This window comes from Leguminivora glycinivorella, chromosome 26 (assembly GCF_023078275.1).
Source record: "Leguminivora glycinivorella isolate SPB_JAAS2020 chromosome 26, LegGlyc_1.1, whole genome shotgun sequence".
In the NCBI taxonomy this organism is placed as follows: domain Eukaryota; kingdom Metazoa; phylum Arthropoda; class Insecta; order Lepidoptera; family Tortricidae; genus Leguminivora; species Leguminivora glycinivorella.
The window spans coordinates 6,814,912-6,841,077 of record NC_062996.1 but is presented as its reverse complement, the minus strand read 5'-3'; the positions used below and the strand labels follow the sequence as shown (position 1 = coordinate 6,841,077).

General features: G+C 38.3%; 2 protein-coding genes across 2 annotated transcripts; both read right to left on the bottom strand.

The window, feature by feature from the left end:
• Nucleotides 1-9,110: 9,110 nt before the first annotated feature.
• On the bottom strand, nucleotides 9,111-13,829 carry LOC125239918. The gene is made up of 2 exons (XM_048147691.1): nucleotides 13,763-13,829; nucleotides 9,111-9,619 (listed from the first exon to the last, which is right to left on the bottom strand). Exons 1-2 carry the CDS (start codon nucleotides 13,791-13,793, stop codon nucleotides 9,153-9,155), a joined length of 498 nt encoding a protein of 165 aa, XP_048003648.1. The 5' UTR covers nucleotides 13,794-13,829; the 3' UTR covers nucleotides 9,111-9,152.
• Nucleotides 13,830-16,401: 2,572 nt separating this feature from the next.
• Nucleotides 16,402-26,083, bottom strand: LOC125239962 (2Fe-2S ferredoxin). The gene is made up of 4 exons (XM_048147756.1): nucleotides 25,790-26,083; nucleotides 20,205-20,384; nucleotides 18,484-18,583; nucleotides 16,402-17,235 (listed from the first exon to the last, which is right to left on the bottom strand). The coding sequence occupies exons 1-4, from the start codon at nucleotides 25,924-25,926 to the stop codon at nucleotides 17,179-17,181; spliced, it is 474 nt and encodes a 157-aa protein (XP_048003713.1). The 5' UTR covers nucleotides 25,927-26,083; the 3' UTR covers nucleotides 16,402-17,178.
• Nucleotides 26,084-26,166: the final 83 nt, after the last annotated feature.

Genomic DNA, 26,166 nt, shown 5'->3' with positions numbered 1-26,166 from the left:
CCGACGATCTCGGAAACCGCTCTAACGATTTCGCTGAAATTTGTTATGTGGGGGTTTTCGGGGGTGAAAAATCGATCTAGCGTAGCCCTAGATCCCGGAAAACGCGAATTTTCGAGTTTTCATGAGTTTTTCTTTCGCGTTAGTAAACGTAAAATATGGTCCTTAATTTCGCCGCGCGCGCATCGATTCCGCTTAGCTCAGTCGTACGAGGTCGGTCCAATGTACGCAGATAGATCGTAGGTGTCAGGGTTTCGAATCCCGGCCAGAAATTAAGTTTTTGTTTTTTGTCTTTTTTTTGTTTTTGTATTTATAAGAGTTTTTTTTTTATCCAAAGACGTGATATATTAAAATAGAACCGAGCGAAGCTCGGTCGCCCAGATATTATTTTCTTAATTATAACAATTATCCTGTATATATCTTGCGGAAGTCGACTTATATGTATTACTAAATGTTGGTAACAAAATAGGATCAATTAAAATTTTGCTGACGTGGCTATGTACAAACTTTTTGAGAACTGCTGACGGACGGTCACGGACTTGTAATTGTTGGTCCACTTCTAGCTGTTATACTGGACATTTCATAGTTAAGTATAGTTAAGCTATGACGTTCCAGTATAAAATGAGCTAAAAGTGGATCAAGAATTAAAGTCCGTGACTGTACTTCTATTGACTATATGTGACTTTCCAGCACCTAAGGATCCCTGTGCTTTAATATTAAACGTTTTTAATGTTTTTATTTGTATTCCAGTAGAAGAGACCAGCATGTGGACTCTTTTCTATGGAGGCCACATGAAAAACCATTCAAGGAAATATTAAAAAAAAATGTAAATAGCATATTATATTGACAGAATTTCAAGGGCGGATTCAGCTTCGTGGGGGTCGATCTATTTGTTTGGCTAACCTAGGCTCCAGGGGGTCGTGACCCCCATGGAACCCCCCCCCCCCTGGATCCGCGCATGCAGAATTTAAACATTGCATTGCATTGGCCACACTGACGGATTTTGACGTCGTGGGCAAAACGGATATAGACGGGGTTATGCGTGTTTAGTAGTCATTCCTAAAGGCACAAATATGATTTCCACATTTAGATGTATTTTTTTGATATTGTTTTGCGTTAAACGCGTGAGAGTGGGCAATTTGAAATTATCCACATTGATATTGGTTTAAAAAAAAAATGTCTCACTTCCGTTACCGTGTGTTTGGGAGAAAACCCCGTGTGCTAAAATTCTGAGTAATAGAGGAATAAATGCGAGTTACTTGTATATGCATAGTTAAGTGACATCTAGCGACAATCACGCGTCACACACTTGCCAGTATTGACCTTATTTTGCAAAAATAGACGTTCCTCTAAGAGAAAAAAGGTTTGGACTTTGTCTATAATTTATATCTAGTTTTGATTATTATTTGCCTACTCTCTTTGTTTTTTCCAAACTACAGTAAGCTATATAGTAAAATATAAAGTAATTTAGTTAGTAACGGTGGGTAAGATTTTATACGTCTTTTTAATTTATATTTTTATGGGTAAATGACTGTTGTGAGCGCAAAGCAGGGCAAACTTAACGTTTTATTTGTTTTAATAAATCACGTAAACATTACTGTTTTTTAACCTTTTTTCCTTTAGGCACTGGTCCCACCGCGAGCTAGTAAGCTATGAGTTATCGGCTATAAAAATTAACAAAAGATAATCACTCCCGTGCAAATAAAAGAGACACGGCGATGTTTATAGTTACTCGCCCAGCGGTGAGCTATCAAAATCGCCGTGTATGTTTTATTTCCACGGTAGTGCTTATTTTTTGTTCGTTTTTATAGCCGATAACTCATAGCTTACTAGCTAGTGCTGGGACCAGTCCCTTAACCCTTTAACGGGCGAGTCTACAAAAATATTTCATTCAAATCATCGTCATCGTAAAAATGTCTGAACTGACCACGCCTTCGTTCTCCACTCTGCATAAGTGCATAAATAAGTGATAATTTCTGTACCTTGTCCTATTAACATCTTGTTTGAAATGTCATACGAAGTCGTCAAATAATTAAAAGCGGCAAGGTACAGAAATCACCACTTAATTTTGCCGGTGACTGTACCGGAAGATGCAGCGTGGGTAGGCTCCCCACAAGATGGACTGATGATCCGGGGCCCATTTCTCGAATGATATAAGGAACTTGACTGTAGTTAAAATAAAATATTTTATACCATGCACGAAATAAAACATCAGATAATTAAAAGAAAAACATGAACAGAAGTTATTTTTAATTCCAATTTCTATTTAATAAGTCAGGTAGAAATATATAAAGTAACTGAGTCGACCGTGACGTCACTCAATTCGATTTCATATAAATTCCATATAAGTTTTGACAGTTCTTAAAAAGAAGCTGATTTGACTAGGAGGCAAGTAGCCTATTAGACTAATATTATTAGTCCACGAACTGTCAAATCGTATGGGTTGCCATGACAACACACTAATATTATTAGACTAATAACTTTCGAGAAATGGGCCCCTGGTGAAGGTCGCAGGAGTCCGCTGGATGCGGGTGGCGCAGTCAGGTCATTGTGGCAATCTTTGGGGGAGGCCTATGTCCAGCAGTGGACGTCTTCCGGCTGATACGATGATGATGATGATGATGATGACACTTGTACAAAAGTAGTATTGAAATTTGACAATGTGCCTAAAGTTGTTTCTCGCCTGCTTCTGGCGCTTAGGCCTGGTTTAGACGACGTGCGAACTCGCATGCGATTTCAGTTACATTGCGGGATGTTGAAGTATCATATAATTTTGCACAACCATCAAATACCGCAATGTAATAAAACTCGTATGCGAGTTCTCGACAATAAATAGGCCCTTATTGTTGATCGAGGGGGGGGTTGTGGAGCGATTTTAAATATTTTGTATGAATAGAAATAAAATGATCTATTACACTGTGTTGTTTTATTTAGGAACCTTATAATTTATACTAGCCTCGATGCAATGAAGTTCGTCCAGTAATACAGAAATATTTTGTTTATTCTAATAACTTTTACACATGTAGTCACGACCCAGTAGTGAGAATTGTAAAATTGTAATAGTTTATTTTGATTGTCAAATAAAATTGCATGTGACGTAAAAAAAAGAACTTTAAAAAAAATGTTGTCCTAATCACGTTTTCCTCTCCTATAGCAGTTCTGCATGCTTGAAGAATTGTTTTTGTATTTAGATTAAGTTAATGTGCAACTGCCATAAAACATAAACTAGATTAGTATTCGCATTAAACATTAATGATTTTTGAACTAAGAGTACTAAGACATTATTTTTGTACAAACAGGAGGACCTCAAAAAATGGTCTGACTAGACCATCGATTTAAACTTCCCTAGATACACTATCACCTACAAATTCGACACTCAAAAGTGTCCGATCGCTTAGTTGCAAATGTGTGCGTCTAGTTGACAAACGACAACTTCGCAATGTAGTAAAAACTACTTTAATTTTTTTACAAAAAAAAACGTTATTTCTTAGTACTTAAAGTTCAATTTCAAATGCAAGCAATTGGCGGTTATGACATTAATGAATGTGATCATCGCGAAAGCCATAAAATTTTATGACCGCAGATCGCAGGTGTGCATATTTTTAAACAAATCTACGTCTTATTGCAACCAACATAAGTTTAATTTCGTTCGCGCTGCAACAATCTAAACGCCATTTTTAAATTGGGAACGAGGATGGACAGAGGCATCATGGGAGTCGCGCTATGAGATGAAAGGCGAGAATGAGGAAATTTGCCGTATTTTTGCTAAAAACTGGTTGTGTGTGTGTATGTATGTATATATATATATATAACATATGTGTGTGTGTGTGTGTGTGTGTGTGTGTGTGTGTGTGTGTGTGTGTGTGTGCGTGTAGTGAGTGTTTGTGTAGCGATTATGTGAAGGTAAACAGTTGAGGGATTGTATGTGGTGTGTGTGAGGGATGGTGCTCTTGGAGAATATGAATTAAGTAGCTATTAAAACAAAGAAGAATTGAATGATGACATTAATTTATTATTCTACGTAATTTCTTTCATAGCTTTGTGTGGGTAAATCTTTTCTCCGCTCCTCAGCTATAATCTTGCGCCATTTTTCCCTTTCAACGTCTTGTTTTGGGAATCTGGAATAAAAACCTTTTTTATTACTTAAAAACGAATTTGCTACTCCCGGCTTGTTTCTTTTTATAATTAAAGTAATTTATAAGATATGTATTAATATTATTGAATTGAAATCATTTATTTCAGACTTATTGGTCCATAATAATAAATAAATACATACACTATTAATATGAAATAGGCTTCTTTTACAAAAAAATATAAATTAGCGACTCCATCATTCCATTTTTAACTATGTTCCACTTCATCCATCTTTTGTCGCCGTCCGCTCATTACTAGTATAGCGCGAGAGAAAGAGACAAACTGCGTAAGACCAAATCAAGGAATTTACTTTGATTATTCTAGAAAATAAATGTTTTTAGTAAGTCATTTTGGCCACAAATGCATAACATTATAAAATTATTAACAATTACTTACCGGAAATACGATACGTCATCCTTTTTTAACGTATATAAGGTGTTATTTTCGCACTTTTTTACGGAGCACTTAGGCATGTTGCCGACACGGCGGATGAAGCGCTACTGACCGCCCAATTGTGCTTAGAACATTTTCAAGCACAATTTGCTGAGGACACATTCTAAGCCGTGATGGTGCATCTAGGTAGTTTAGATCGATGGACTAGACCAATACATATGAATCGGGGCTAGTAAAATATAGTTTGGATTTAAAGACTTTATTACTCATAAAGAACAAAAGTTCACTTACAATGAGCTTAAGATATAAACAATTTTCTTAATATAGTTTTATCCAGCTAGTCTTTGATACTTAATATACATTGTCACTGATATATTTTTTTAACTTCACTTTAAACAATTTTAATGATTTGCTGTCTCTCCCTTCACTGGGTAAGTTATTGTACATCTGGGCTCCCTCGGACATGATGCTTTTTTTACCGTAACCTGTTCTGTGCTTAATAAGTTTAATTTTGTCTGTATTTCTCAAACAATGCCTAAAATTTCTTTTCGTCAAAGTAATGTTCGTATGTATTTCATTTGACAAGATTTTTCTAATTAAGATACAGGTAGTGTAAGTGTAAAGTTGTTTTATATTAAATAGTTTGGTTCTATTGTACAGTGTTTCGGTATTCTATTCATAAGGTACTTAGTCATATTTAAATAAGGATTTAATAAGTTTATTTTGCGACCGTTGTAAAGTTATTAGATTGGTTTTAGCAGCACAACCCCATACTTCGACTAGATATTCTAAATTACACTTGACTAAGGAATTGTACACAGTCATCCGTACTTTGTGAGGGACACATCCCGAAATTTTTCGAAGCGCACCAGTTAGGGCCGTTAATTTAGATCTTACGTGTTCAATGTGTCCCTTCCAACTTAATTTATCGTCTAGGAGGAGGCCAAGATATTTTTCTTGATAGGAACGGTGAATTATATCGGTATTGATGGTTAAGATCGGAAGCTGTGGGATTGTTTTATTTTTCGCTGCAAATATCATATAGGAAGTTTTTTTGGTATTGATAGTTAGTTGATTATGCTGACACCAAGTATAAAATTTGTCCAAATCGAGTTGAGCGTGCCGTGTTAGTTCCAAGAGGTCTGTTCCAAAGTAAAATATACAGGTATCGTCTGCGTATAAAGTCGTTTCTCCAGTTAGTCCTATGTTACACACGTTATTTACGTAAATCAGAAACAGGAGTGGGCCTAAAATAGATCCTTGAGGGATGCCGCATTTGATTTCTAGAGGATTACTAGTGTAGTTGCCAATTTTGACAATTTGGGATCGACTATCCAAATATGATTTTAATATGCTATAAGCCGTTCCTGTGATGCCGATGTTCTCAAGCTTTTGAAGGAGCAGTTCGTGATTAACGGTATCGAACGCTTTTTTTAAATCTATGAATATTCCCAGACAAATTTGTTTCTGGTCAATGCTAGTTTTGATTTTAGTGATGAGATCAAAATTGTCGCTGATAATGTGTTGGCTTGTTTTCTAAAACCGTACTGATTTTGGGCTATAAAGTTATTTTGTTGTAAATGTTTAAAGTAGAGAACATGCGTTAGAGTGCCTTTCCACCAGAGTTTCGCTACGTGAATGTGTTGTTTGATATCCACCAATAATGTCATTGTTCCACAAAGCATAGCGTTAGTGGGAACGGGTTCGACTACGCTGTCTGGAACCCCCAAGGAAAAATAAAAAGTTGCCGTCCGAAGCAAAATTGGCGACATGGCAACGGACTATTATTGCAGATGCTAAGTGCGTTTTCACATTATCCGATCCGATATCGGAAGTCGGACCGATATCCCATACATTACAGGCGCCATGTTGGATTTTTTCTATTGAAATCCTTCCGATATCGGATCGGATAATATGAAAACGGACTAAGGACTAATCGCCATCATTTAGATGGCTGGCAGTCCTCAACTGTGCGTTTCTCCAGAAACTTCCTGCCCCGCACAGCTAAACTGTGGAATGAATTGTCGCCAGCGGTATTTCCGGACCGATACGACCTTCAAATCTTCAAGAAAAGAGCGTATACACTCATCTTAAAGGCCGGCAACGCACCTCCAATACTGGTGTTTCGGGTGTGCATGGGCGGCGGTGATCGCTTACCATCAGGCGACCTGTCTGCTCGTTTGCCTCCTATCCCATAAAAAGAAAGGCTATTGGAAAGACTTGGAGCGAATTAAAGCATGAAACTCAAGACCGATCGAGGTGGCGGCGCGCTGTGGACGCCCTCTGCCCCACCTAGGGGACATAGGACATTAAGTCAAGTCATCATCATCATTGGCCTTAACGTCTGTTGCAGACGATTTATGGTGTAATATTCGAAGAGCACCTTTTCTGATGACTTATTAGACCGATACGAGACCGACATAGTCTACCGCAGGACTGACAAGAGAAATTTGCGGAAATCGGCGCTGAAACACCTGTCAAGATTGGTGGATATCAGACGCATCCGTAGCACCGTAGAGCACGTCTCTGGTGGAAAGGCACCCCTTACACTCAGTATTTTTAAGAGTTATTTTAAAGTTGTTGAAATATAATTTGACCTGATATCTCGGAACAACTTGTGCAGTCACCGGCAATAACATGGTACAAAAAGAATGTGTTACTTAACCACTAAGTTTAGGTAAAAAGTGACATTAGCATTACACATTAGTTTACCTACAGCATTATACATAATCGAAAATGATCAATTCATTGATATTTTCAAATAAATTCTCCAACTCAACGCTAACTCTAGGACACTAAGGGCCAGTTGCATCAACCACATTTGAACATTTCTTTTTTTTTTGCCACTTGAAATGTGATAGTAGACAGTAGTTAAACAAAATTGTCCCATACGATTTTTTCTTATTTTCTTACCATTTTCCGTACATTTGTGGGGTAGCAAAAGAGGAAAGTAACAAAAATGTTTGGAAATTCTGGGACACTTTTTGTCTCTCAGTGATATTGAAAGTACTCGTGATTCTAAGTACAATTGACTTAAAATTCCCTAAAAAAATCAAAATAAAAAAAATGGCAAAAAAATAGGAATGCTCTTTTGACAGACACATCATCGTCACGCAGCAGACGTCTATGGAACTTCCCATACAATAAAATTTAACGAACGCTTTAACGATGACAGATGGTTTGATGCAACCGGCCCTAAAAGTTGCAACTCTTTAATCATTCGAAGGGTCACTCACGTAACTCAGGCCGTCCCTCGTTCCTCGTTCGATTCATAAGTACCTGTGCGGTAGACAGTAGTACGGACTGCATGAGCAAACCAGCGTTGAGTACTGCGCGTAACCGCTCTGTCTCCGATTTGCTGACTGCCCGACGCAGGCGGCGGTTTTCTGGAGAGAGTTGAGTTACCTATAGGGCTAATTAGATCCTCGCTTTGCGAGATTTGTTTTCGGAAATACCAGCAGGCTTAGCACATGATTGCCGCGAGAGTATACTGCCGCGAGATAGACTACCCGTCCTTATGGCATTAATGCAATTAGAAGAAGACGTGTCATCTATCTCGCGGCAATCATGTGCTAACCCTGCAGAATAATGTAATACATACGGGGGTCTGGCCTTTTTACTCACTGTCACAGGTATTTTTGAGAGTTCATGCTTTTGCTACTCGCGATTAGTGGTAAACGTATGAACTCTCAATAAACAATCATTATTTAAACAGGCCAAGTGAACACCCCAATATCGTTTGACACAACACTTTTGCAACCAAGAACCCACGAGGCGGGCACTCGTGAACTTTCTCAGATACCGCAGAACCCGCCCAGCGGGCTCTCGATATACAAGCGGGCGCTTATAAAATTACGACCGGTTTCTGACGTAGTGCGCCGATTTCTGAATCTCGGCCATTCGATTTTGCGAAATTCGTTCAATAATATCTCCACTACTAGCGATTTAAATTGTACTAACAGAATCGAAAACGAGTGGTCATTACTAATGACCACTCGTTTTCGATTCTGTTAGTACAATTTAATAGTTATTTGTTATACAAGGGGGCAAAGTTGTATTTTAACGCCGAGTGTGGAATTGAAAAACGAGCAAGTGAAAGGATTCTATAGTTGAACCACGAGCGAAGCGAGTGGTTCGATAATAGAATCCTGAACTTGCGAGTTTTTTAACACACGAGAAGTAAAATACATTTGCACCCGAGTGTAACACAAAACTTTTCCCCTCACTATAGCGAGGAAACTACAACGCAAAAAATGCGTTTATCACTGCTTCCAGTAGTTCCACAGGTGGTAAATCATCTTTATTACTAGATTCACCTACTTTTATCAATTTTAAAGCAGTTAATTTGACTTTATTCAAGGTCAAATTACTTTACCCACTAGTGGATAAAATGCGTTTTTACCCGCTGGTATTAAAGGACAAAACACGTGTTTCCGAGCTAGTGAGGAGAAAAATTACTAGCCATTATTCTTCAAAAATAGCGAATTCGTGCGTTCGAAATTCAAAAATCGATCGCCTGGTAGTGAATGTGTTTTTAAGCGTATTGACCTTACCTTAACAATATTTATTATATAAGAAAATGCACATTATATTCTCTTTTAATATATTTACCAATAATTCAACTTAATCTAATCAACCAGTTCATTGAAATCGTAAGTCAACTTAGGCGGGAGTCCCCCTTGCCTTCTCAACCCTCTCTTTAATCCTAAGGAAACCTCCATAATGTCTCGGCCATCCTGTTTTTGCTTCTCGTCCTCTACCAACTGTTCTACGATGTTCAATAAAATATTATTCTTCTTTTTACCTTTAGTCAAATGTATAGCGTCGTTTTTTCCAAATACTGATCTCATATTATCGCTAATACTATTCTTAGCTAATGATCTTAAATCACCTTTAAATGATATTGCAAAATTGTTATTCCCATCATTGGCATCAATGGCGATGGTGTCGAAACGTCTAGCCTCAGGCACGTGGAAGGCCTCCTCTGATGTTTGTACCAGTTTGATGGGGCGGAGTCTCGGCAGCCTGGCGCGGGCCCATCTTGGGAGGCGGTGCCGTAGCTTAGGGAGGGGGCCGGCTTGTATGGTTGCTGATACTAAAAGGATAATACTTATTGTAAAAGTTCTGAAACACTATTAGACCTTTAACATCTGATTAGCAGAAACGTCTGCAATCGATGCCACTAGGCTTAGAATAAATTTAAAAGTGGAAAATGTCTGCCTTGGGTGAGACTTGAACTCACGGCCTCTGGATCGATACTCCAGCGCTCTGCCAACTGAGCCACCAAGACTTCAACCAAGCCAGCGAAATTTTCCACTACTAAGGTCAATGGGACCCGTAGCGACATCTACCGTAAGAGTGTTAAACTTCTTAAACGGCAACCGGAGTTCCAAGTCATATTGGAAATTCACCAGTTACGATGCGCTAACCATGCTAAATTCCGTGAGTTCAAGTCTCACCCAAGGCAGACATTTTCCACTTTTAAATTTACTATTAGACCTTATTCCTTTTCCCTCAATTCTGAAATAGAATCCTAAAACTAACACCATTCAGGATTTTATGAGCTTATTGGTTGGTTCTTAATTAATCACATATAAGTATGTTGATTGCAGACGTTTCTGCTTATCAAAAAAGTTCAGTCAACTGCGGAAATAGCTAAAGCTCTGCGCACATGTCTATGGGTAATCCTAATTAGTTATCTCTGTAGCGGACTGAACGAAACACTCACAAGGACCTCAGTCAAAACAATAATCTAGGATAAAAAATCTTAAGGCTATGTTAAGTTCAGTGCCTGGTCTACTTCAAGTACTCTATGTGTGAATGTCACGCCCTCGCCAGACAAAGAATGAAGAACTTTGGAGCAGGCTACCTGGTACCAAAGGACTTCAGAGAGCTACTAGTACGTTGCTTCTGGAAAGTTATAAAATAAATAAATAAAAATAAAATAAAAAAATAAAAATAAAATGCATTTATTTCAGACAAACAAGGTCCATATTTTGTTAGTATAACTTAACCTAAAACATAAAAACTATGGTTAACTTAAAAATAATCTTAAATAACTAACTTAGGTACTAGAGATAAGTGGAGAGAGGACCAGTGCTTGATGAGGCCACTGTCCCATCTCTCAGCAACTACGCTCAGGAGGCTGTGGCGGCTATCGCGCACCCTGCGCAGCGTCGCGGCGCAGCGCTTACGCAGCGTCGCATGAAACCCGTCCACATGCGCGTCCGCGAACATGCCGGACGCGCTGCAATGCCGCGGCAGCCGCAACAACACCCTGAACGCGTCGTTATATTGTACGCGCATGGCGTTAAACGTCCTTTGCGTGTACCGAGTCCACAGGCTGCAGGTGTACCTACAGCGATGTACAGAAAGCTCGAAATAATGTGATTTTCACTTGCGCTGTACACCTGCTAAACCTGCGAGCTATCATGTTGGCCCTGACGGCCAACGCTCTCCTCTCCCTCTCAATGTCCGCGTCATCACGGAAATCGTCGGTTACCAAGTGCCCAAGGTATTTAAATGATGAAACCCTTTTCAGCTGCATGCCATTCAAACGAATGGGTGGGATGTGTGATGGGCACTTGCTTCCCGCTTTGAACACCATAAATTCGCTTTTGGTCACATTATATTTAAGGTTATGCGCACGGGCATATACCTCACACCTCTCAATAAGCAATCTCAGACCGCCAATCGATGGGCTCAACAGTACCATGTCATCGGCATAGCTAATGTTATTGAAACAAACCCGATCAATATGACAACCGACACGTGTACTGCTGAGCTCACCAATCAGGGCATCGATATACAAATTAAAAAGCTTAGGTGAGGTTAGCCCCCCCTGCCGCACCCCGCACTCCAGACCATACTCGTCCGACAACTCACTACCCCAGCGAATACAATTTCGCTGGCCACCATACCAACACCTGAATATGCGCGTAAGTTCCATAGGAAAATGCACTTCGTCAAGCTTCTTCCACAATAAATCATAGTTAACAAGATCGAAGGCTTTGGATAGATCGAGGAAACACGCATATACAGGTGTCTTTCTTCGTGTGTAGTACTCAACGGCTTGCTTTAGACAGATGATGGCACTTTCGGTGGATAAACCAGGTCGAAAGCCGAACAGCATCATGTAACATTACACATTTGTCCAATTGTACATTGAGCAAGCCGTCGAGCACCCTAGCCACTATTGTCGCTAACGATATAGGCCTATAGTTAGCCTTATTGGATATGTCACCCGTTTTATTTTTGACAATAGGCACTACAATGGTTTTGGTCAAATCAGATGGCAAGTACGAGTGACATATACAAAGGTTAAAGAACATTGCCAGTATGCGGGGCAGGTGAGGTCCAGCAAACAGCAGATGCTCGACACTTAAGTGATCGTGACCGGGCGACTTTCCCCTTTTCATATCTTTTATTATTTTTCTTACGTCATCTGCAGTGAAATGGACTTGAAAGTCACTCCCCTCCGATACCCCAAAATCGCGCAGCCGCTGCCGCCGGGCCCCGGTTGATGCAGCGGGTGGAACGCTGAAATGATCCTTAAATACATTCGCAATGCCCTTAGGGTCTGAAACTCCGTCTACGCTTACAGAAAGTCCAGGCCTAGTTTCCAACTTTTTTGTCATTTTCCAAAAATTTCGAAAATCATTTTTCTTGTGATGTGCGGCAAGTAAGTCCATTTTTATTTGGTCTTGATGATTTTGGACCCATCTGAGCTTAGACTTAAAGATTTTACGACTATGAGTCATTGCTTCAAAAACGGACCCACCATTCGGCTTACCACACGAAACCCAGTCCTGGAATCTAGCCCTGGCCTCCCTGTGCGCTTCGCTTACATGTTTGTTCCACCCTATGACTATCTTTTTTCGGCGGCCGGTACCTCCCGTGGTGACTTTGCTGTGTATCGAAGCCATAGACTACCATAGAGTTATGTATGAAAATATTGGCATAATTAATGGAAGATTTTTTTTGATTGGGATATGTACATTATAGGCCGAAGTTATTTTTCATCAACCCTCCCCATCTCTCCCCCCTCTGCGTCACCCCTATTCCCCCCCTTAAATAGCCGAAAATGCGGTTTTTCACGATTTCTAACAAAACCGTTGAAGATACAGAAAAAGCGTGTAGGAACAAAGTAATCCTTAATAAATTTACTACAAATCATTCATTGACACTTTGGTTCTTGCACTTATAGTTTTCGCGTGATCCATCACGAAAGTTGGTCCTTTGCTGAAATTTTCTTTAGTGAATGTTAAGTTTTCTCCCAAATTGCTTACGAAATCTGTTTGATATTACTAAAATATTATAAACTGAAAATGAATTTCAGGGGGAAAAATCACTACCATGGGTGGAACTTGAACTCACGGCTTCTGGATTGAAACTCCAGGGCTCTACCAACAGCTACCAAAAGCTCATCCCCAGTCATCGATATACTATATGGATCAATGGTATTCCTAGCGACTACTACTGTGAAAATATTACGTCTTAAATAATTATTGGAATTCCAAGACATATTAGAAATTCCACCCATGGTAGTGATTTTTCCCCCTTAATTTTATTTTAGTACTGGGTTACAATATTTTAGTCATATCAAACAAATTTCGACGATTTCGTAAGCATTTTGGGCGAAAACTTAACATTCAATAAAGAAAATTGCAGCAAAGGACCAACTTTCGTGACGGATCACGCGAAAACTATAAGTACTAGAACCAAAGTGTTAATGAATGATTTGTAGTAAATTTATTAAGGATTACTTCGTTCCTACGCGCTTTTTCTGTATCTTCAACAGTTTTGTCAGAAATCGAGAAAAACCGCATTTTCGGCACTTTAAGGGAGGGTAGAGGGGTGACGCAGAGGGGGGAGGAGTGGGGAGGGTTGATGAAAAATAACTTCAGTCTATAACGTACATATTTCAATTAAAAAAAACCTTCCATTAATTATGCCGTAATTTTAGCTAATTTCCCCCTACTATACCATGAGCCTCATCATCCGATACGTGAAGATGGTCGAGAAGCTCCTGAATAGCTGAAGGATCTTAGGATCGTAGGGGGTAATTGCACAAAAGATCCCGATGGGTCGAAGTGTATCCGGAAAGACCCCCGCAGATTTAAGATAAGATAAGATAAGATACATCAAGTACTTGGACCCCGATAAATATGGACCCCTAAGGGCTCCGTGAATCCCAGTTTAACAAACTCTGCCTTAAAAGTAGGTACAATAAACTCACGTGCAATAATACAAAATATGGCGAAATTCATGTTTAAGAAGTACACTACCAACACATAATATGAACGACACTGTTCATATGCCGAGAAAAAAATAGGTAAGTACTGAGTTTGAATTTCGTAACTGTGGGTTCTGCATAATATTTATTCTATTAATTTCTTTAACTTTTAGATGGACTTAACTACATTCATAAACAACGTGTATTTTCTGTGTATTTTGTGTATTTGGCATACATAATAAGTACCTAACTAATCAATAACTAGTACTTAGATATGTAATAGGATGCCGCATAAAAGAAAATAAGAAAATAATTAAACATTAATCAGATACTGAATAGAACATGTACTGTTAACAAACACATTTTTTACGTAATTGACAGAGAGTAGTAAGTAGGTAGTTATGTTATCGGTAAGTGTTGTTGAAATTGGAACAAATAGATATTAAGGTTATAATTAAGAGGTTATAAAATTAACATCAGTTTCTGTCTGGTGGCGGAAAATTGTTCCAACACTTGGTTGCAGCGTATCGTATCGGAAGCTGCCACGAAACGAAACAGGGCAGATTATTGTTTACAGTACTTTTTTGTTATTTAGCAAATATGCATGAATCGTGAACCAGAGAAGGAACATCAATGGACAAGTCACCCTAGAAGACCTGAATAAGTGAACAATGTAGTACAGAGAAAAGCGCCGACATCAATTAGTGCCGTCCCATTTTCTTCCATATATTGATTGGAAGGGACGTCACTATAATGTTGCCACTTTTTAATGTCTACTCTTTCTTGCCAGACTGTCTATCTGTGACTCATTCCGCACTTTCTAGGAAGAAATGAGCGGATTCAAAGGAAAATTATTATATTTTTTCTACGCCAACTATCACATGATATAGATTGAAGGAACCCTAATTCCATAATTACTGTAGCAGTAAAATCAAGGCGAGAAATTTAATCAAGTACATATACTTATCGTGTGCTGCAATGTTATGAGGACTATTTTTCGTTTTTGTGATAAAACTGGACATCAGACATGCTGCAATAGGCTACTTGCCTCCTAGTCAAATCAGCTTCTTTTTAAAAACTGTCAAAACGAATTTGAACGACTTGCTAATATGGAATTTATATGAAATCGAATTGAGTGACGTCACGGTCAACTCAGCTACCTACTTTATATATTTCTACCTGACTTATTAAATAGAAATTGGATTTAAAAATACTTTCTGTCCATGTTGTTCTTATAATTCTCTAATGCTTTATCTCGTCTCGTGCATGGTATAAAATATTTTATTTTAACTACAGTCATGTTCCCTATACTACATGTTTACTGTGCACTTACTGTGTCAACAATATATCTTCACTGATTTACATTAAAGGGAAATTAATGCAATACATTTTGCTAAATTAAACCTTTTTTTTATACCACGTCGGTGGCAAACAGGCATACGGTCAAAGCGTCGGTGGTCAAACAGGCATACGGTCGTTCAATTCGACACTGGTTCATTATCAGGAAAGCGGTGACTGTAATCTATGGACGCCTGAAAATCAAGGGGTGTCATATAGAACCCAAACGTCTGAAAAGTCCTCAAGTCTGTCTGCTAAACGTTGACCCTGACCGTGTATGTGACGTTATAAAATAAAAGGTGCCACTTGGACGTCATCGTAATACACAGACCAACCCTCTGTGTCGCCACACCTCGGACACTGGCGATCAAATATATGAAAGAGGCGCGTTCCTAGCACAGTCTAACCTCGTGTAGGTGAACGCGTACCATGCTTGTATGAGTGAGATATGACAGGTCGACTGTTCGCGTTTTTGACAGGCGGTAACTGGGAGGTAACCGAGAGGGGGTGGGCGGCACTTTCGGCGGGGAGCGGGAGTGGCCATACTGTACGATAGTACTCTTTATTATACTGTGGTGTCGCTAACCATAAAGAAAACATTTGCTCGTATCTTTAAACGAATTAACTTTAGGGCCAGTTGCATTAGTTTAGTGCAATACCGAACGGTAAATACTCATTAGACCGGCTCATAGAGCGTCAATATTATTAAATGAGAGCGTGGTACCTACAACTTGCAAACGACACATATTATGAATATTTTGATATAGGTGTGATTAAATGAAACTTCGGTACAGTCTTAAATCATTAAAATTAAGCATTAGGGAAATAGGAACAAATAAAAAGTAGTTGTAGATGCTCAACTTTAATGTAAAATATCTTTAAAAAATATATTATATGAACAAACATAATAAATTTTGATCTTAATATATATTACGACTAATACATGTCCATTTTCATATACCTATTTAAAATAATTTTGAAAATATACTAAAAAACAACTATATATAAATATTTGTTCGAAATTGTAAATTTTATTTTGTAAAAAGATCCAACCTCCCGAGTCCTGAGAGCAATTGTTTTGTTTTTGAATTAAGATCAAGATGCAACCGGCGTTTAAAGGAGGTCAAAAAAGACGAGTGGCGTGGGTAACAATTTGAGGCGAAACCGAAAATTGTTAATAAAGACGCCAAGAGTATTTTTTGACTCAGTTAAACACCGTTGAATACAAAACTTTTTCTACAACCATGCACTTAGTTGTTAATAGTTTTCTAGAATAACTTTCGTGAAATTCACACTGTTTCCTGTATTGTGACGCGGCGGTTTGCACTGCCAGCGCTCGAGCCAGCTGCCCAAAGCCATCCCCCGCCGGCTTCCCGCGCATGCGCGCAGTAACGTTATAACAATGCGTTGTCATGGTTACAGAGCCAAATAATGCTTTTTCAATTTTCTCATTACTGCGCGCATGCGCGGAAAGCCGGCGGGGGCTGGCTGTGGGGAATAGGCATTTAAGTAGGGTTTTAAAGATGTATGCACGACCCTGCAAATGACGAATAACAGTTCGGGAGTAGAAAAAATTTTAATAGATCTTAGAATATGTACAAAAAATGTACACGAGGACTGAGGAGGTTAAGCATCATTAACATTTTAAGCATCAGCTGCCAAAAACTCCGATATATAACTATGTAAGCAAATTCTTAAAATATAATCATTTTAGCTATATTTTAGCAATATCATATAATTTCAATTATAACTAATCCAACAACATTGTGGTTATGAAAGAAATATACAGCCAATTCATATTATTAAGTATGTGTATCTACAACACTATAATCTTCATATACATATAAATAAATGTGTGATTATTGATAACCCTAAATAGTCGAGAGGGACAACACAACCCTGAATCGACCCTAAACTGCTGTGTTCGACTTTGTAGAAGGTGTCCTTTCTGTACATTAGTAGAAATTATCATTGTCAATTTGTCACTATACATAAGTAGAATAATAACAGCCAAAGAAGTCATATTGTCAAAAATGTCAATTATTTTATTAAATTGGTCTTACAAAACGAAGTTCGCCGCATCAGCTACGCGCGTCGTTAATGGTTTCCGGAAATTTTACCTCCAAGCCGTCGAGTTCCTAAAAAAATAATAGATATTTAAGGTGATATACGGTTCGAAGGACCAACCATCGTGAGGAAACTGGACTAATCCCAATAACGCCTAGTTAGATGACAGTCGCTTTCGTAAAACTAGCGGCTGCGCCAAATCTTGGGGTTAGTTGTCAAAGCGGACCCCATGCTTCCATGAGCCGTGGCAAATGCCGCAAAATGGAGGATGATGATACGGTTCTAAGGACCAACTTGTAGCTGATCAGAGTGATCAGAAAATCAAAATCAAAATCAAAATAATTTATTCAGCAAATAGGCCACAGGGGCACTTTTACACGTCACATGTACATAGGTATTTAAAAAAATATTTAAAATTGAGTTGAAATTACAATTGATACTATTATATACTAATTCTAAGTTCTAACTAAAGTTAACTCTATACAATTAATTAGAGATGTAGAAGGTCTCTAAATGTCGAATTACAACCAAGAACTACACTAAATTTTAATATAAAAAGTACAAATACAAAAAAAAAAAGTCTAAAATTACTTTAGAGGTGCAAATGACTCTAAATGTCACAACTAAAAATAAAATGTATATCTACTTAATCTAATTCTCCTTAGAGATGTATATGGTAGTCAAAATCATATATTTAAAATATTCACTAAAAGAAAGGAAACAAACGACAACCGAACAAAGTGTCCTAATTTAATAAAAATTAGAATTAAAGTTACTAAGTTATAACAGCCCCAGTAAACAGACCGGTCTTCACAGACTTCAGTCCACTAAAACACTGTAAATTGCTGTAATATTTATATAAGAATAATAATATGTTTATTATCTATTCTAGAGGTGCAGTCTTTGAGGTTAATTACAGTGTTTAAGAATAGCGTTATACATAGATATAGACCACCAGTCCACCACACACACGAAAAAAGCACAGGGTATTTATAAAGAATAGTTATCCATACTAATATTATAAATGGGAAAGTGTGTGTGTCTGTTTGTTTGTCCGTCTTTCACTGCAAAACGGAGCGATGAATTGACGTGATTTAAGTGGAGATGGTTGAAGGGATGGAGAGTGACATAGGCTACTTTTTGTCTCTTTCTAACGCGAACGAAGCCGCGGGCAAAAGCTAGTATTTCATATTCTGAAGAAGAGACCTATAAAAAGTCTTTTCAAAAAAACTCGCCATAAAACTTAAATGAGACTTCCTGACTCTTCCTCCTGAAACTTCTTCTTATACTTCCTGATTATTATAAGAATAATTAGTTACCTTAGTCATGATGATTTGGCAGCCGAGCCGCGAAGTGTCAGTGAGGCCGTACGCTAGGTCGAGCATGTCTCTCTCCTCGTCACACATTTTTTTTGGTATCCTGGGGGCCATAGAAAAATAAGTGAGCGTCCAATTTTGTCGAGGTACGTTTTTTTTAGGGTATGTGCTCACGGCATAGAGCAATAAGTGAGGGAAGACTTATACATCAGTAAATGCAAGTTATTTGTATAGGCATCAGCAACGGCTGGTCCATACAAGCCGATTCCCACCGGCTTGCCTAAAATTGATTACTAGTAAAGTACCTAATGTTTAGGTAGGTAGGTTTCTTTTTGCTCAGTGTTACCTAGCAGAAATTTTCACCAGCCGCCACTGATAGGCATAGTTATAGTGACATCTAGCGACAATCACGCGTCAACTAGCGTAAATTATCAGTACTGCTACTTGTCAATAGATGTCGCGACGAACGAAGAGTCTAATGCTCACCAATTTTTAGCTAATATTACAATAGTATAAATCAGTATTCCGTTTTCAATTCCTTCTGCTTTGTAATATAAGTTGTAAACTGTTCTAATATAAAATTTTTGGCAACGAGACACTATAAAAAAAAATTAAACTGTTTATTTCAGTCATTTTTTATAGAATTTTACAAACAAAACTCTTAATCTATTATTATTTAGATTCTAATTGAGTTGACAACTGTTATAGAGTAATGGAGTAATAATTCACGCTATTTGACACGTGATTGTCGCTAGATGTCACTATACCTATACAAATAACTCGCGTTTACTGATGTATGGAGTTACAACTCCTTAATTCCTCTATGGTTCGGGGACAACTTTGTCACACACATTAGATCAGCATTGACTATAACATTCAGGTGCAGAGAGTTTGAGAATACCAGGGCACCATAAACTACTAGCAGTTACCTGTCATAGTCTTCCTGGTTTAGTATCACATGGCAAGTAGAACAGGTGAGCGTGCCTTCACAGGCACCGTAACCCTCAATGTAGATCATTGTTGACTATAACATCCGGGTCCAGGGAGTCTCTGAGAATACCAGGGCACCATAAACTACTAGCAGTTACCTGTCATAGTCTTCCTGTTTTAGTATCACATGGCAAGTAGAACAGGTGAGCGTGCCTTCACAGGCACCGTAACCCTCAATGTAGATCATTGTTGACTATAACATCCGGGTCCAGGGAGTCTCTGAGAATACCAGGGCACCATAAACTACTAGCAGTTACCTGTCATAGTCTTCCTGTTTTAGTATCACATGGCAAGTAGAACAGGTGAGCGTGCCTTCACAGGCACCGTAACCCTCAATGTAGATCATTGTTGACTATAACATCCGGGTCCAGGGAGTCTCTGAGAATACCAGGGCACCATAAACTACTAGCAGTTACCTGTCATAGTCTTCCTGTTTTAGTATCACATGGCAAGTAGAACAGGTGAGCGTGCCTTCACAGGCACCGTAACCCTCAATGTAGATCATTGTTGACTATAACATCCGGGTCCAGGGAGTCTCTGAGAATACCAGGGCACCATAAACTACTAGCAGTTACCTGTCATAGTCTTCCTGTTTTAGTATCACATGGCAAGTAGAACAGGTGAGCAAGCCTTCACAGGCACCGTAACCCTCAATGTAGATCATTGTTGACTATAACATCCGGGTCCAGGGAGTCTCTGAGAATACCAGGGCACCATAAACTACTAGCAGTTACCTGTCATAGTCTTCCTGTTTTAGTATGACATGGCAAGTAGAACAGGTGAGCGTGCCTTCACAGGCACCGTAACCCTCAATGTTCAGATCATTGTTGACTATAACATCTAGTATGGAGTCTCCGACGTTGGCGTCGGCCTGCAACCGCTTCCCATCGTGCAAGACGAATGTCACTTTCACCCTGCAACAGATATGTTTAGTTTATTAAAATGATTATTTACACAAAGGATTGAATGATACATGATAACTTTAAGTACCTAAAACATAATAAATAATAAACTAAAACTAACTTAAATTAAAAATATTTCAAAAGTACTTACACACAAAAAAAAAAAAAAACAACTCAATCATAAAAAAACCCCATCCAGCTGTTCCACCTGTTTAATGTTTAGTTTTAAAATTGTTGTAATGACACATGACACCGGTCATCAAAAGTTTCAATAGTATCATGAGTAATGACACTATCTAATGATGGCTAATTGCAATAAATACAATTACTATGACATCATTTTTACACCATCTTTATATAGAAAAGAGATCGTAAAGATTCTATTTCAATAACAGTTATTTCATTTAGAATTACAAAATAATAAGTGGAAGCACCAATAAATATAATCTCACTAGCTTTTGCCTGCGGTTTCGCTCATGTTAGAGAGAGACAAAAATAGCCTATGTCACTTTCTCTCAACTATCTTTCAACTATCTCCACTTAAAAAATCACGTTAATTCGTCGCTCTGTTTTGCCGTGAAAGACGGACAAACAAACAGACACACACACTTTCCCATTTATAATATTAGTGTAAGTGTATAATATCTATAAGAAGCTTTGCATCAGAGAATCCTTTTGTGGGTCCTCTCGTGTCAAGGGCCATAAGGTCTTTCGTATTTGAAATGCTAACAAAATCCTGTAAAAAATGGCCTTATTTCACATGAAGTTTAAAGATCATTAATGCATGAAACTACATATTATACCTATATATTTTTTCAAAGGAAAAATAAATACTAAGATTAGTTATCTTGTTCTCCTTACTTGTTACTTGTTGTTAGTTCTTCAAATCTAATATATGATCAAACGAGCTTCGCAAGCGAAGTTCGATCGATATTATATGACTCGCTTCATTGGAAGATATAATTATTAAGTTTACATTATTGTAGTTTATTTAATCTACTGGCAACATATTGCACGCTTATTTTAGAGATTTATAAAAAATAAGTATTTCAATTGCCTCTAAACCCCACCCTCAGGTCGGTGTCAACCGGCGGTGGCAACCTCATTATTTTCAGAGATTATTCCAAGCAAAACTTTGGAATCTGGGTGTATCGGGAGGGAGGGTAATTATATCTTCCAATGAAGCGAGTCATATAATATCGATCGAACTTCGCTTGCGAAGCTCGTTTGATCATATATTATATTTCCTCGCTTCATTGTTCGATATAATTATTAAGTTTACATTATTGTAGTTGTTTAGAGACAAAGTTTTGCGTATGGCAATTGTGAAAACAAAATTAAATATTTATCATTCAATTTTGTTGCATAATTATTACTAAACAACTAGCAATTACATAGTTATGTAATTTATACACAAGATCAGTCTTATTCAGTAACACAGTTCATAATTAATTATAGCAAACTGATCTTGCAAATAGGTCAACTATTTGACGATGGCAGAATTTAGGAAATAGCGAGGTTGAGGTCCAACCCGCAGTTTTTTTGATAATGTCAAACATTGACCCCTGCCGAAACGGCAGTAGACGTGGTAGCATGGCGAGTGCCTGTGTGCACTAAATGTTGCCACGTCCATCCCGATCTCCGCTAGTACTTGTTTTATCCACCTGCTTATTGACTGTGCCATCGCGTCCCTGTGAGGGCGCTTCGCAGTTAATAAGAGGTGTTCTGAGTTCGGAGGCCCTTTTATCGCTTGTTAGAGTAAGATACTCGCGAAGGACCGAAGTCGCGTGACACGTTTCTTTAAGGTACGAAAGGAACAGTATAAGTATGTCGGGGCAGATGGTTATATCTGACACGATAATTTTTACCCCATTTGGGTAGTGTATATTCACTCATTTAATCAGTAAGAATGTTGGCACGCGATGGGCAGTGCATAATGCCAATAATACGACAAGCTTTTTAGTACCTAGGTAATCTGCTCTATAGTCGTATTTGGATATCATTCATCAATGTAATCCAATACTATTTTTGGATCCCAAGAGTAATTATATTTTGGAAAAATAGGTCTCATTTTAAATGTGCGTTTTAACAAACGTTTAACATGTTCTTTTTTTTTTTTTTTTTTTTTTTTTTTTTGTCCTGAGAAACAGGGATAATGCTGACCTTATGATTGTTTATGGATCCATAATATGACGATCCTGCGTTAAACTGGTCCGTTAAAAATCTTAGAATCAACTTAATCGAACTACTAAAAAGGTTTTGATCGAGTTGTGATCAAAATGTCCACCATAGTTTAAACCACGTTTAAACGAAACGTTATATTGCTGAATGGTATTTTTAGAAATAGATGCGATCACATGAAATTTCCTCAGATAACCTTTACCGGAGAGCACCGCTGCACCCAGGAGAAGGCGCTTGTGGAACGGATTCCTGGTGCTGTGATCAGAACAGACCTTATGTTCTTCGGGGCTCATGTAAATAATATCGGATTTTACTAGTGACATTAACAAAGGAAACTACGCTTGGGATTGCCAGACGGGGAAGCTAAACTTCCTGTTACTTTGTCATAAATTATCTTTTTTTAAAGATTTTAAAATGATCGGCAATGGAGGAAAACTGTAAAAGTCTAGTGTAAAAGCATCTACAGCTGATGCATCTGGGTCTTTCCACCATGATAAGTAAGTGTACATTTGGCATTGGAGCGAGAAGAGAAAAGATCAATATCAGGCTCACCAGCAGTATACATTATGCGTAGCAGTATAAACGCTTCATGAGATAGTTCCCATTCAGTATCGAGATTCACATTTCGTGATACCCGGTCTACTTCTATATTGTTTTTCGTATATTTAATATTTATATACGATGCAAAAAAAACAAAGGTTTAGCTTCTTCGCACCACTGCCAAATCCGTCTGAAAGGGTCGGTCAAATTTCGAAATTGAACGTTGCCCATGCGATTTTCATCGCTTATATCAGTTATAGCTTTCGTATTGTCTATACGAATTAATATAAAATAGTCACAACGACGGTCATTAAAGAAATATTAAGAGGTAAACATACTGCTAACATTTCCAATTGGTTTATGTGGAAAGCTTTTTCCTCGGATCTCGACGCTCCGTGTGCAAGAGAATATAATATTCATCCCCCAGTTCGGATCATTTAATATTAGTTTCGGTAATTTAATTTTCTTACTATAGTTTGGGTCGCGTTGCAAGGCTAGAAATTTTTGGCGTTCTAGAATTTTAGTATATAGCCACCCAAATTTAGCTGCAGGGCATGCGTCAATAAGTACTCCGATCAGTTGAGATAATTCTCTAACGGAACAAGAGTGTAGTGACAGAGATTTTCTAACCATCACGTCGATTTTTCTCTCATTTTTCCCGTAGGTAAAAAAATCGACTGAGTTGAACATAAAACCTAAGTCTCGACAAACCTGTCGCGGTTTTAATGTCCTATTAGTATAGTTTATGACAAAGCACAAGCATTCTAGTAGGTTAACGTTTACGTTTCGTAAACACTCTACATAAGAGTACCCGACACATAAAATACCGCGCTAAAAAAGACCATAAGACAAAGCCGTAAATTCATTTAAGTTAATAAACTAGGGTTTTCATCTTCAAAATGGACGCTCAGATATTTGCGGCACTGTCTCGCAATAAGAATCAGTGGGTAAGCTTCCTTCAAATCAACTGTAGCCATGAAGCTACCTGTTAGTAAGTATAAGCTTAACAGTTGGTCTGTGGTTTTCCATTTTGAAATGTTCTCTAGGAATAAATTTGTTCAGCTTTTCGAGATTTGGAATAAAACGTTTGGTGTCATTACATTTTTGTGACAAAAACGTTCTCGAAATAAACTGGTCATGCTGTGGGATGCAAGGGACAACTGCATCCAGCTGAATTAAATTTTGGACGTACCTCCATAACGGCTTTTTCACTACTTGCCCAATTTATTTGGGGTACAACGTCTTGAAAAACCGGACGTTCAAAAGTTACCGAGCAACCGTTTTTAAGCGAATCTAAAATAACTTCATTTGATGTTATTTTTGACCAGCAATCATAAAAAATATTTTATTTTACCAGCGTGAGGTAACTGAAACTGACTCATTGTTGAGGAGTGGCACGGGGCTTGCCCTGGCCTGCTGGTCTGGCTGGAGGGTTCGGGGTTGGTTGACTGCTGTCCTTCTCTGGGCTCCCCCCCCCGCCGTTTTCGACTGGTAACGAGGAAGGCCTGACCCGTTTCCCTGAAACTGGTATTGGTTGCGCGCCGACGTTGTTGTCGAAGTTGATGGAGCCGTGTTGCTCTTTCCCGAATATACAGACTTTTTTATCTGTAGCCATTGTTTCTCAATTACTTTTGAGGCTTTTATTTTTTCCGGGAGTTTACTTCCATAGAGTAAATCGCCCGCATCTTGAATTATGGTCAAGAAGGGTTTTTATAACCTGGGTGTGACAAGCCTTGTACGTGCTTGGGTTTTGCAATAATGCAAGTCTGATAAGATGCGACAACTGTCGCTTAACAGCTTGGTAGCAGTGATCTTATATATCATCAGACGTCAATAGAACAGTAATAGCTCGGTTTATGGCTGTAATGCCTACACCCAACTGGCAGCTGCCACAAACAGCATGGCTGTAATGGCCGCAGAAATTTCTGCATGAAGCATCTAAATGCTTAAAAAAACGTACAATTTTCGGAGATAAGGTATTCTTTTAATATCTTATCCTTCAAATCTTTGGTAAACCCTTGCGGACTAATGATAACCAAGGGGAGGCTAAGTTACCGTGAATTTTTCCCCAAATATGGGTGTATGGTCGGTATATAGCCTCACCTAAACGCGGTAACCAGGTCTGGGTCCAAATCAGGTACTTTTGGAGCTGAATTTTCAGGAGTTGAGCCTGGCGCCGTACCCGCAGGGTGTTGCGTCTTCAGGTAAGATCTCCGGAACATTCTCGATGTATGGAGAATTCGAGTCCTGGTAATCGAGTTGGTTGTCCGGAATGTACCATTTCGGTCTCCGTGACTTCTTGTTCGAGAAAGCAACGGTGCTTTCTGAACAGAACAAAAACCAAGCCATAATTTAGTTTTATAAAAACTAAAATAAAAATAGTACCAAAATTGTGGGTACACTGAGAGAAAATACAACCAGTTTCATGTGAGGTTGCCACCGCCGGTTGACACCGACCTGAGGGTGGGGTTTAGAGGCAATTGAAATACTTATTTTTTATAAATCTCTAAAATAAGCGTGCAATATGTTGCCAGTAGATTAAATAAACTACAATAATGTAAACTTAATAATTATATCGAACAATGAAGCGAGGAAATATAATCTCGAGTTTATCAATATTTTATTGTGTAATCAATGTCAAACTAATCAAAACCTTTAAATGAAAGAATTACTTAAAGTATAAAACTACAACTTACTTTTCATCCTTTAACGCCTTTATAGATGTGGACAGCGACGCGGGACTACCGAAATTATTATATTTGTTCCTAAACCCGTTATTTAGGCATCGTATTCGTGGATTGGTGAAAGTTCTTAAAATATGTCTGTAAAACATTTTGATGCTTGTTCACGACGGAAATTGATGAGTCACTATGCGTAAGAACACTCCCTCCGGATGCACACGCTCTCGAGACAATCGTATGCTAATATTTAAACAAAATATTACAAATTATAATTGACCCTGACTGAATAGATTTACTATAAGTTTTAGGTTAAATTACGTTTCGTTATACAAAACAGATGACTTCTGTCATCTGTTTGTGTACAACTTTGAACTTTTGTTTCAAGAAGAAAA